A 12,779-nucleotide genomic window follows, 5' to 3' on the forward strand; every position below is an offset into this window, starting at 1 on the left:
TGTGCTCACATCCTGGCTAGTATTGTAAGCAGGTCTTCTTGTGACACAAGGTGGCAGGGAAGATAGAGAACACAGCGGGGACCTGGAAAGGTTTCTTGTTTTGGAATCCACTTTCCCAGAGGTCTACTGAAAGCTAGCTTTATTCTTGTTTATTTGCAGAATAATTAATATTAATAGTATAATAATGACTGTGGGTAATGTGGTTTCAATGGAGTGAATGAGAAAATATTCCTGAAGTATGAAAAGAAAGTAAGTAATGAGTAGGTAGAGGGTCCTGCAGGTCCCAAGTAGAACCATGTCAGGCTGGATCCCTTACTCCAGTTTGGAAACACTGGAACATGAGATTATCCCAGTTGACAAACCTCATTGGACTTTGAGCCCCAAGTCCCGTAAGGATTACCTCTACTTGCTGGTGTGCTGCGTGTTTGGATGTAACATAGGGTAATAAAATACATTAGCTTTTATCTGGTCACAATAAGTTGGATACCCCGTGGGCAGCTTGTCTGTTGGTGTGTACTGCTGCCAACCACAGAGGCACCGAGTGGTCCTGTTGGTGGAAAAGCTTCAGACGGTTGCACTTTTCTTAAACTTCCACTCAAGTGCCCAGGCACCACCTGGGCGTATTGAAGGGTGGTGCACAGGGAGAGGTTCTGTTTTCAGTAAACCTATACAGGTGGATAATTTATAGCCAGGCTTCCTGGAGTGTGTGGGCATGTGATGACAACAGTCCATATGTTTCAAAGCTATAGGTCAAATAATTCAAGTAATGAGGAATTTCCCCCCTTTTAAATTCTGGCTTGTTCTGTGTTTGCCTCCCAACACAAACATTCTCAGCTTTCACTCTAGAAACTGAAGAACTAGATGCTTTAATTTGTTTGATTTGGCATCTTAAAGTCATTTAAATAACCCCTGAGCTGCAGATTCGGGACTATGTTTCTTGTGACTTTGGTGTTACAGAATGGTAGCCTTGGACCTAGAGTTTGTATGTTCAAAAAACAAAAGAAACTCACAGACAGAGAGAAAGTGCTTATAATTTGAGAGGGAGGAGGGTGTTGGAGGGGCATAATTACTATAGTTAGAGAAACTCAATCCACTGTAGAGGAGTTAACCTTTCCCAAACAAGTTCTTAAAGTAAAAACAAAATGACCCCCATAGGTCACTCCTACAGTAACTTGACTTCTTAATTATTACACTCTGGGCTCTCCCTAGTTTAGCTCGCAAGGAATCAGCAGTTGTGTTGATGCGTTTAATAACTTAAGTGGTCCCTGTATGAGCATCCCCACATGGTGCTGTGCATAAGTCAATATACATTCTGCCTGCAGAAGTTTGCAGCATTGCTTGGGGCCCAGTCGGAGCAAATCCAGCTGGGTAAACTTCATTTCCTAGCCTTTCAGATAGAAGAAATCACTTGTTGACTCAAATTATGTGGAAGCTGAATTTTGATTGTCCAAAGGATATTTATTGTTCAGTGAGTGTTGTTTTTATTTAAAAATGAGATGCATCTATGAAAACCATAAATAAGCATCATTTTTATCTTGGCTGTAGGATGCCCAGAGGAGGAAGTCAGGCAGATTAATTGAGGCAGGTGGGAGAGCTGGGCTGTGGGCCAGTGCTGCCTGGACAGGAGATCCATGTTTGTGTTGGCTCTTTCCGGTTGGTGAGGAGCTGTTGCTTTGTACAGCTGTCCTGACTGGGCCTTTTCATACCACCCTGATACTTCTAAACTCTGGGGTAATATCTTTTTACAGTAGGACTTGGCATATTTCCAGTATATTTGCTAGAGAGTGACACCTTGGATTGCAGGGGGTAGCTGCTCCTGTTGCTATATTTGAGGGTGCCCCTCCCTAGATTCTGCTGAAACTGAGAAGTACACTCTGGGTGAGAGGGTTTTCTTAGTTGTCAGATGCAGTAGCTGTATTTGAGTCAGGCCAGTGAGAATTGGCTACAAAGCTGCGTTGACTCCACTTTTTCCAGTGTACTAAGCAAGCACTTTAAGAACCTAGAGACGTCCCTTCCATCCCTTGGTATCTGGCAGCCTTGTGTTTGGGTATGTAAATCTGTAACGAAACTGGGACTCTTAAAACGTGTGTGAGGGAAAGTGAGCCTAGTTTGTTGGGACGGAGTCTTTGGGCTTGCTTGGTAGCTGATTTAACTTCCTTGGTGGTCAGGTGAGCTAGGGCTGTTAGAGTTTTCAGTACCTAAACCAGGAGCATGCATTTTAAAAACGCTTTCCCACGTAACAGGAGAGGGCCGATGTGGCAACATAGCAGTGGCTTAATCTCCTTCTGTTTGGGTGCCAGCTTTTCTCTTAAGGATCTCTCGGAGCATTCAGTATCATGGAAACTATTGCCACAAGCGTTTGAAGGGAGGATGAAACCCAGTCCTTTGTGCCATGGGAGCTCTGCCTTGCCATGGGAGCAAGTTGGATACCTTTCCAGGGTGTGGGGGAGCTTTTTATAGCAAGGAATGTGCAAGAGGCAATGAGCAACAGTCAAATATGTCCATCAGTCATTAACCATGAGCTAACCTTTATAGTGAGCTATGATAATGGAATCCTCCTGTCACCAAAACAGGCTGTGGAGGGTGCCTGGGAACCTCTATTTTTGCTGTATACATTACATGCATGCCAGCTGAGACCACTGACACAGTCTTACTAGAATTGTAGTGACTAGATAAGCATGTGTATATTGCCGAGTGAATATCTAGGAAAGTGAGACCGAGGAAGTGGTTTTAGGGTAGCATGACCAGTGCACCAGAACAATGCTATAGGACAGAGCACAAGAGGTGGGGGTGCCAGGTGCCACTAAAATTTGAGAGCCCAAAGTCTGCCACTGGAGGCTGCTAGGGTGAAAAGTGAGCAAATGCACTACAGTGTTGCCACTCTTGTGGTGGTAAGATATAACTATGGTCTGCTTAAACCCAAGAGCTCAAGCAATGACAATATTATTTTGTTCTGTTAAACAGCTTGGTAAGTTCTTTTCCTTCCAGAAAGGGAACAAACAAAAGTCCTTTGATAATACCGTAAGAATCAAGGCAGTCTGCAGAACCTTGGAGATTGACTGATGACATTAGCTTTTTGTAGGCAATGTAGTAATTCTGAATATTACATAGGGGCTTGGATGTACTGAAATGACACATCTAGTCCCTTAAAAATCTATATACAGTCTTCCTCTGGGATTCAGCTGTTGCAGGAGCAGCTTCCAGATTTCTCCCCTGGGACAGAGAGATCCCTTACCAGAGATGCCTCCCACACTCCTGACTGTGAACTGAATTGGAAAAGTAGGCAGCTGGGGTGAACGTGCCTTTGTAGACTTGGGCATGTCCCAGTCTGGCCCTAACCCAACTCCTCCCAGCATTACGGAAAAGACTTGTCCTGTAAGTACTTTGTGCTACTAGTGGTACTTGTATGTGAAGATTCCCCCACAAGGAACCAGAAGGCCTACCTCATTCTTGTCCCTGTAGATAGTGACCAACATTCCTATATAATGGGGCTAGCCTGTTTGGGTTTGGATGACACTCTACTTTTCAGTGTCTCATTGGAATTGCCATGTTCTGCTACATATACAGTTATTTTGCTTTTCTTCCCAGCTGCTCCAAAATCTGCAAAAATTCTCTGCTGCAAGGAAACCAGAGTGATGTCATCAGAAGATGATACTGGTGGGGAGGCACCCAGTGGCAGTTTCTGGGAGGTAAGAGAGGGCAAGATGGAAATAAAAGGGTTCCCCTTTGTCTAGAGTCACATAGGATGTGCTAAGAAATACTAAATCAACCTTGGTTTTAGTACCTCCTGACAGAGATATACAGACAGCAAACCCAGGACAAGTTGTCATTGGATGCCCCTTTTTTAAATGGTTCCACGATCCTTAGTGCTGAATAATAATAATAATAGTCCCTGGAATGTGTCCATAACAGAAAACCCAGTTACCGCCCGGCCTTGCTTGCTCCAGCTGAGAATTTGGGTGGGGTCCTGGGATGGGAGTGAACCTAGAGCTCAGAAGCCTTCAAAAGGCTTGCCTGTTCTGCCTAAAGATATATCTGAGATGTGTGCAAGAATGACTGATGGTGTTAATCTAATTTCAGCCTGGCAACTACAAGCGGACAGTGAAGCGGGTGGATGATGGCAGCCGGCTGTGTAATGACCTTGTCTCCTGCTTCCAGGAGAGAGCCAAAATTGAGAAGAGCTATGCACAGCAGCTAACAGACTGGTCCCGCAAATGGAGGACTGCTGTGGAGAAGGGTACGGTACAGAAAGCACATCACTCAAGATGGAACTCCTGTCTCTTTAGGGAGGAGCAGGAGTAGGAGGGCATTTTGAAGTCCTGTGAACAGAGACCCCAACACTTCGAGTTGGCTTGCCCCCTCAGCTAAGAGTTAATGAAATAGAGGTGCTGACCTGGCAACCATGAGCAAGATAACATCGTATCTTGGGGTTAGGCAGGGAAAACAAAAAGTTTATAAATTTGGAGAGGAATGAAGAATGTTTAAGGATGTTTTTTGTTTTTTAAAAAATAACAAGGGGAGAGAGAGGACAGAAACCTTTCCAGATGTAGCAAGGATATAGTAAAGGATTAGATTTAGTCTGAAGTGTATTATGGGAAAAACTTTTTGGTTTTCATGTTTGTTCTTCTAAGTGTCGGTATAAACATTTTTCTAGTATTAAAGACATAACATAGTCTAATTGACATCTGCCTGGTGTGCTCTATATTTCCCCCTTTTTTATTTACCTACCCAGCAAATATTTAACTATTTATTTGTTGAGTTATTGTGTGGTTAAAATATTTTTTTTAATAAAAGAAAATAAATGTGTTATTTGTTCCATTTTCTACTACTGTTGTTATGGAGGAATCTGCTCAAATTAATTATACAAGAAATGGCTTTGTTAAAACAAGTAAAGCTGATGAAGGGTTTTAGTTTTGTGGGAATGCCCTCAGAAAGTCTATGGCAGGGGTGAGGTCTCTGCAGCCCACTGGCCAGATTTGGTCCTCGAGGTCATGTTCCCCAAACCACACCCACCTGCCCCCATATGTGACATCGGGTGTGGGGCAGATAGAGACACAAATGGATCAGCTGTGGGACCAAGTTCTCTGTGGAGAACTCAATCATGCAGGTGATATCTGCAGAAAGCATGGTTGAAGTCACTTCCCTTTAGCTGTTGGACACTTGAGTTCAAACCTGCTTGAGTGTCTGCATGACCCATGTAGCTGATCCCTGAAGGAGGCAACATTGCAAGCCTTAAACTCGGTACTTTGCCAAGCATAGGTTTGGCAACACCCCTTGTGCTGTGGTTCACAAGATACTTTGACAGGTGAGTGGGGCAGCTGCCTTACAGACGGGTTGATCCACCCACCAGTCAAAGTTGGCTTGCAGAGTGGGGGTATGGATAACCTACTGGGCCAAAACGATTCCCCATCCCTCGTCTATAGGATAAATTTTGAGGGGAAGACAATTCCACTTTCATGGCTTTCAGCTACTGTCCCATTAATTGAGTGCTAAGTGCCACACAGGTCAGAAGAATTCATCAGCCCACAGAATCTGGTCAACAGAAAGACTTGTAGGAGGAGCAAAAAGTAACCTGGCACAGTGTACTGGGAAGGCTATGTGTGATGGTAAAAAGTAGGCGATGAGAGACTTGGGTGCAGATTGGAGGACTGCCAGTACAACTCTGGATGATCATTTCTTGGATTATAAAGATGGGAAGTCAATCAAGTCTTTATGCAACAGAGACTGAGCAGAAGTTTGTTGGCACACACTCTAGTTGCAGTTACCTAGGGTTGAGCTCAGCAAACTTTCTGTAGGCAGCAAATGCACTGTCTCACACTACTATCAATATGTGTTCCTCCCACGCAGCTCTTTCTTTTTGAGCAGTAAATGTACTTTTGAGATAGATGACTTTGGTAACAAACAAAGCCTGGCTTCCAAACCTGGTTCCTTCTGTACTTGCATAATTACGTTGCCATGTCATCTTTGTTGGTTCATCTAGGCCCTCAATATGGCACACTGGAAAAAGCCTGGCATGCATTCCTGACAGCTGCAGACAAACTTAGTGAGATCCATCTGGAAGTACGGAACCGCCTGGCTGCTGAAGACTCGGACAAGATTAAGGCCTGGCAGAAGGAAGCCTACCATAAACAGATGATTGGTGGCTTCAAGGAGACAAAGGAAGCAGAGGATGGATTCCGCAAGGCCCAGAAGCCCTGGGTGAAAAAACTGAAGGATGTAAGTAAGAAGTTGCAAGCAGGAGATGGGGGAATAAACAGAATATCAAACATCTTGATAGGCACCCTTGGAATTATTTGATTAATCAGCTTTATGGTCTGGGACTTAACAGATGGCAAAACAGCTCAGTCAGCCTATTGTCCAGCCTCATGTTGCTGGTCATAGGCTAGGCAGTGTTGAGATGTAAATTGTACTTTGCTGATTTCCTGCCACTTTCTCTTGAATACAGCTGCTTGTCTCTGTATGTGATGGGAAATAACACTGCTGATACATTATTCCATATGGTATCTCTCTTAGGTGGAAACTTCGAAAAAGAATTACCATAGTTCTCGTAAGGAGGAAAAGACGGCTCAGACACGCGAGAATCATGCCAAAGCCGATTCCTCTGTATCGCAGGAGCAGATGCGTAAACTGCAGGAGCGTGTCGAGAAGTGTGCTCAAGAAGCAGAGAAGGTAGGTAATGTTGGAAGGTGGTACTTTGGCCATTGACTCTCTTAAGATGAGGGAGAGTCCTAAAAGCAGGAACAAAAATCAGGGCCTTTTCTGTGGTGGTCCACCTGCCTGTGGAACCGTGCCAGGGAGTAGTTAGGCAAACTCTGTCACAGATCTCACAGATCTCTCTTAAGAAGACTTTTCAAAGCTTTTTTAGAATGACCTTTAGAGATTGAAAGGCGATGGCAGCAATTGCTGGTTTTGTCTTATTTTCATGTTTGAATACAATGTGATTTTATAGTTGTATAATTGTTTGGTGTGTTTTGAAAAGCATTTCACTGTTTGTAAACCACCCTGTTAGGTAACCAACCAGAAAAGTGGCATGGCAGTTTTAAAAATTAAATAAAAGAAACAAGCTGGATTTTGGATCTTTGTCGCTGACTAAATTCTGTGGATGGAGAGGCAGCCCAGTGTTTCAATGGATAGTCCTTTAAGCAGATGGGCCATTGCCCTTGGCTGCAATATTGGCTGCCCGCTAACCAGACAGAGAACTCAGAAAGCATCAAGTCACTGTTGAGCCCCTAAACTGAATGGTGCTCATGGAAGAGAGCTGTATAAGTCAATTACTATACTCTCATTCAACTGGTGAAACTAAAAGAGTAACCTGCAAGAAACATGGGTCCCACCTTGGTCCCAGTACCACCTTGGTCCTGAGCATTATAGGCAGTCAACAGCTCACAAATGTTTTGTTTTGGTTCACTGCAGTGCAAGGATCAGTATGAGAAGATGCTGGATGAACTCAATCGCTACAACCCTCGGTATATGGAGGACATGGAACAGGTCTTTGAGGGCTGTCAGGAAGCAGAATGCAAACGGCTGTGCTTCTTCAAAGAGATGTTCCTGGATCTGCACAACCATCTGAACCTGTCTACCAATGATAGGTGTGTGTGTGTGTGTGTGTGTGTGTGTGTAAAAGAGGGCTTCTCTGCCCTTATTGCATTCTATGGGATGAGAACTATTTAAGGTTTTTTTCCCCCTTGAAAGGCTACATCTCCTGGTACTATAGGAACATATTTCTTGTTTGTCCTTTCCTACATGTCTATGTAGCTTTCCAAACAGAGTTCCTTATGCTTGTTGTGTGTTTCTTCATGCCTGCAGCTTCCATGCACTTTACCGGGATTTGTATCAGGGAATAATGGCTGCAGATGACCAAGAGGACCTGAAGTGGTGGCGTCAAACCCATGGACCAGGCATGGCTATGAACTGGCCTCAGTTTGAGGTAAGCCATCTCTCTCTGGTGGGAAATACTAGGGAACTTGCCCCCTTTAGGTTGTAAAGTAAGTCGTGTATTGTATTATCCTGCTGAAATCAGCACTCACCACTATTTCTCTATGGAACAGAAACGAGATGCATAATATACCTGGCATGATAGGAACATGCAAAGCTACCAGCCCAGAGTATTTGTCAATCTAACCAAATATTGACTACACTGCACTCCAGGGTGTAACCTGTTCCATTTTTAGTGGCGTTGTCTGGGATCAAACCTGGGACCTTGTTCTGCAAATAAGCAATAAATTCCCCTCCACATAAAGGATGTCCATTGTCTGTGTTGGATTGGGGGGGAAGAGGAAGCATTCAATTAATATTCTGAAACATTTTTGGAACTAGGGACTGATAACTTTCTCCCCTCTAGGAATGGTCTTTGGAGACACAGAGGCCAATCAGCAAGAAGGAAAAAAGTGGGAAAAGCGGTGAAGATGTGACTTTAACTAGCATTGTGCCTGCAGGTGATGGTGTGAAACAGACCCCTACACCGACAAAGCAAAGGCAAGTTGCAACCTGTAACACTTGGGTTGGAAAGCAGAGAGGGCAATGTTATTGCAGGATGGCTGACTCACCAAAAATGGGTATAGCAATACCTTCTGCTTCCCTTTGAGAATATGAATTCCCATTAACAAGAGCATACAGAGGCTAGGCCCTTGCAGATTTTGAGATAAATGTCATAGAATGCAGGGCTGTTGTTAGGCCTGCTGGAAGGGCAGAAGCTATGACTGGCACTGTGCCTCTCCTCTGTCCCGCCCTGATGTAGCTCTGCCTCTGCTTGTTCCACCCATTAGTCTCAGAGTGAGGATTCTGGCAGGATTTTCCTCTCCAGCTGTTGCTGATCTCAGGGAAAGCTGCAACAAAGGCAGTTCTGGATTCTTGATTTGCATCTGTTCACTATGAAGAGAGATGTCAGCTAGCCAGGCCCTTCTTACTCAAACACAGTTCATGTTAGTTCTACAGTGAAGTTAGTAGATAGCAAACATTCTGGCTTTCGTAGCTGGGTGCTGTGCATCCAAAACCCGACCAGATGGCATACTGAGCATGCTGGTCCAGTGGCTGTTGGCACAAGATTACAAAGAAGGGAAAGACAAGAGAAGTACAGGAAATAATAAATTCCTATCTTAACCTTTACTGCAATGTAGAGTCTGCTTTTGTTAACACGAATATCACCAGCAGTAGCTATTCTGCAGCATAACCTTGCCCTTTTCTTGATTTAAAAAGGCTTGTTTGCCAATCCACAGGTATTCATACCAGGAGGAGCAAAACAGTCACTTCTATGATACCCTGAAGGCCTCGGCCTGTATGAAGTTAGTATGAAACTTAAGACTACTTAGGGTACCTGTTTCCTTGCTTCTCCTTTGCTGTAGCTTCTTAATACTTTCTAGTTAAGGAGATGGGCAGTGTTAGCACACTCTTTTTCAATTTCTCCCAAATAGACACCTTTTTAGCTTTCTTCAAATAGACCACCTTCTGTCTACCCTGATTGTAGTCACCTAGGGCTTTTAATGTAGTTATTTCCATAACTGGTCAAGGTTACTGGAAATACTGTGTTTTTGAACACCTGCTATTCTGCTCATTCTCGTTCTTTCTCTCCCCCCACTCCCCCCCCCCACAGCTAATGGTGACTTCTTTGCCTTCCATGTTTTGCATCTTCCTCTTATTTGTTCTTCTCCTAGAAAGATGCATGATTTGGAAATGGGATGCTTTAAATAAAGAAGGAGCTTTGGGTTTTAAATGACCTTTCTTTCCCATTCTTCCTCTTCCACTATCTCCTTGCACAGTGGAGGGAAAGAAGAAATCTCAGAGTGGTCGGATGAGGACACTCCCAAGAAGCGCCCAGAAGTCAATGGGCATGAGGACGACATAAAGGTACCAGGCGTGCGGGTGCGAGCACTGTATGATTACGCAGGACAAGAGGCTGATGAGCTGAGCTTTAAAGCAGGTACAAATGCACTAATCTTCTAACTTGCTTGCTAGTGTGCTTTTGCGGTATGGATGGAAATTTTCCAGTAGGACCTGGATGGCCCCAGGACGCCATTTGCCAAACAAACACTTGAGTTTTCTGAGAGAATCCTATAATAAACCAAGCCATTTATGAAAGGGGTCAGCAGCATGCTAAGAAATTGCAGAGAGAGAAAGAACCAATGGGGCACTTTTTAACTACTGGGAAAGACGGAGGATAGATAAATTACTTCAAAGTTCTTCCAAAGGGACAGGAAAAGGCATGGACTTGCTCCCAATGTGGGCTCTGTGGTATGAGACTCTGAAGGAAGATGGCAATTGCTTCAAGTTGCTATTCTTTCTTTAAAAATGTTTTTATTAAGTTTTGTAGATACAGGAATATAGTGGCAGAAGATAGGGAAGAAAAGAGTCCCACCCTCCCTAGATTCCCCTAATCTGATGTCAGCAATTCTCATCCCAAATTGTCTTTCCATAGAAGTCTTTGCGTTCCAGGTGGGCAGAAATCTTGTTCTTTTGTCTCAATATCTGAAATAAAACATGACCAGATAATCATAAAACTTGTTGGTTGGTTGTTCATTTCTTCTGGCATGTAACTCGTGAGTCAATTTTTCCATTAGCGCCAAGTTCCACGCTTGAATATTCCGCTGCTGAGTTAGCATCCAGGGATCTCCAATGCTTGGCAATAAGAGATGCTGCTATTCCCGAGACTTCCTGTATGTAGCTGGGCCTGGCCATTTGTGTTCCATTTATTTTCCATGCCAAATGGCCAAAAATGCTTCAATATACCAGGACTGTGCTCCCTTGCTCAGTGGCGGTGAAAGCAGAGCTGCATATTGAGAAATAACACATAAAGGGGAACTTGGGAGCAGGAGTCTTTCACGAGAAGCTGGCAAATGCTGGAACTGAGCAGTGATTTAACATAAACTTTCAGCACTATCTGCCAGCCCAGATGGAAAGGCAGTCATCTGTTGTCACCAGTGACGTAAAATGAACATTATCACACACCTGTTTCTCTGGATGGTTGTGTGCATGGTAATGCTAGCCGTGCTCTGGGGCTAGTGGCTTGCCACATGGCCAGAGCCACAACACAATAAACTTAAATAGATGCCTTATGGTTAGTGATCATCCGATTCCACACTAAAATAGTTTTTATATCCACCAGCCTGATCTACTGGGAAGCACATAGGAATAGGGGCCATCTGGATCTTGGGGATTTCATTCATGCTTTAAAAATGTATTTGTAGAAATGTGATTGTTTTTCTTTTTTACAGGTACTAAAATCTTTCAAAACCCAGCACTTGGGTTTGCATGAAACATGCATTGCTGAGTTATCATTATTAAATATTCTAGTACCAACTTACTTTGCTTGATCTGCCTGTAGTAACTAATTAAAACAGGAGTACTACAAGAATATCTGTAGCATGAAATAAGTACAAGAAGTAGATCCAAACTGCTTTTTGGTTTATCATTTGTGAAAAATCCTTCCAGGCACCATCCTGGTTTGCTTCTGCCTGTCATGTTGTCTTATTTATTTATAAAATAGTTGTATACCACTATATCAAAGCAGTTTACAGCAGTAAAAGCGTAAAAAGTTTAAAAAATAAGTCTATGAAGATAGGGATGCTGAGCTTTCTATACTTTGTTTGCTGTGGTTTGTCTAGCTTACTGCATGTGAGCTGAATTTATTGATCTCTGTCAAAGAACAATTCATCAGTTTTTCTTTTTGCTTTGCCAGGGTCGTAGTGTCTACCCAAGGGCTTATGGGAACTGGGTCACTCCTCTTTTTAAAACCTATTGGTGCATCTTCCCCATCTAAATACTTCAATAACATGCAATTGTATAGTTAATGCAGACAATTTGTTATTTCACTGAGTCAGTTGAACTGATGCACTATTTTCCTTTTGTTTCTGGAAATGATATTTTAAATTGTTCTCCTTAAATAGAAAGTTGGAGCAAGTGCCGATGCGTTTTTAAAAAAGGCATTCTCTGGATGGTTACACCCCTTTCAGGTGGTCTTTAACTTCACTAATGTGTGAATTTTGCATGGCAGTTGACCATTCAGCATGAGTCAATTGAGATGACATGGGCAGCTGGAGAGGGTATCACTGTCTAGGAAGCATCTTCTGGCTGCTAATGCCCAAGAGCTTTTAAGGTGCTTCTCCGTACAATAATGGCTTTGTTCCAGTAGGCCACTATAATATAGTTGTATGGAGAATGAAGGCTAACACTGACCCTAAACTCGTTTGGAAATGAGACACACAGATTTCAGTGGAATTGTTATTAAATAAGTGTGCATGGTATCTCAACCTTAGCTTCACTTCCATATGTGTGCATTGCCAGCATCTCTGGAAACCAGAAGGGAAAAGAAAGCAAGTCTCATATCATTTTAGTGAATATCTAAACCAATGAAACCTTGCCTTGTTATTCATTCTGAGATTTTTCTTCCTCTAGGTGAAGAGCTCATGAAGATCAGTGAAGAGGATGAACAGGGCTGGTGCAAAGGCCGGCTTCAGACCGGTCAGGTTGGACTATATCCTGCTAATTATGTTGAGAAAGTAATTTCATGATTGCTTCCTCCCTTCCCCCTTAAGGTGTGCACCCTGCAAGCATTTTCTCCAGAGGTCACCAAATCAGTGGCCTCCAACTTGCATCAAAAACCATGAAAACAATCTGGAACTTTCTGAGGACACTCTTATTGTAACCAATGCTTCCTTTTAAACATCTAGAATTATGGTGATGATTTTTTTTCTAATAAAGGTATATAAAATTTTCTGAATCCTGTGTGTTATAATGGAATAGAAGGTGGAAAACGCCCCGTAAAATGCAAAGCACCCAAACTCCTT

General features: G+C 43.2%; 1 protein-coding gene across 8 annotated transcripts in view; it reads left to right on the plus strand.

The window, feature by feature from the left end:
- Positions 1 to 12,712, plus strand: part of PACSIN3 (protein kinase C and casein kinase substrate in neurons 3) — a 28,227-nt gene extending 15,515 nt beyond the window's left edge. For 4 of the 8 annotated variants that reach the window (XM_081165370.1, XM_081165372.1, XM_081165373.1 and 1 more), the window contains exons 2-11: positions 3,589 to 3,689; positions 4,081 to 4,237; positions 5,981 to 6,216; positions 6,514 to 6,669; positions 7,414 to 7,589; positions 7,807 to 7,927; positions 8,342 to 8,475; positions 9,216 to 9,281; positions 9,756 to 9,916; positions 12,388 to 12,712. In XM_081165370.1, coding sequence (XP_081021496.1) covers positions 3,636 to 3,689; positions 4,081 to 4,237; positions 5,981 to 6,216; positions 6,514 to 6,669; positions 7,414 to 7,589; positions 7,807 to 7,927; positions 8,342 to 8,475; positions 9,216 to 9,281; positions 9,756 to 9,916; positions 12,388 to 12,503 — 1,377 coding nt within the window. In that variant the 5' untranslated portion in view covers positions 3,589 to 3,635 and the 3' untranslated portion in view covers positions 12,504 to 12,712. Of the gene's footprint in view, positions 1 to 2,025; positions 2,048 to 3,588; positions 3,690 to 4,080; positions 4,238 to 5,980; positions 6,217 to 6,513; positions 6,670 to 7,413; positions 7,590 to 7,806; positions 7,928 to 8,341; positions 8,476 to 9,215; positions 9,282 to 9,755; positions 9,917 to 12,387 lie in introns of those variants that run through there. The other 4 variants (XM_081165374.1, XM_081165376.1, XM_081165377.1 and 1 more) reach the window with 4 other exon arrangements.
- The last annotated feature ends 67 nt before the right edge of the window (positions 12,713 to 12,779 follow it).

This window comes from Podarcis bocagei (assembly GCF_964188305.1).
Source record: "Podarcis bocagei genome assembly, chromosome: 1".
Lineage (NCBI taxonomy): Eukaryota > Metazoa > Chordata > Lepidosauria > Squamata > Lacertidae > Podarcis > Podarcis bocagei.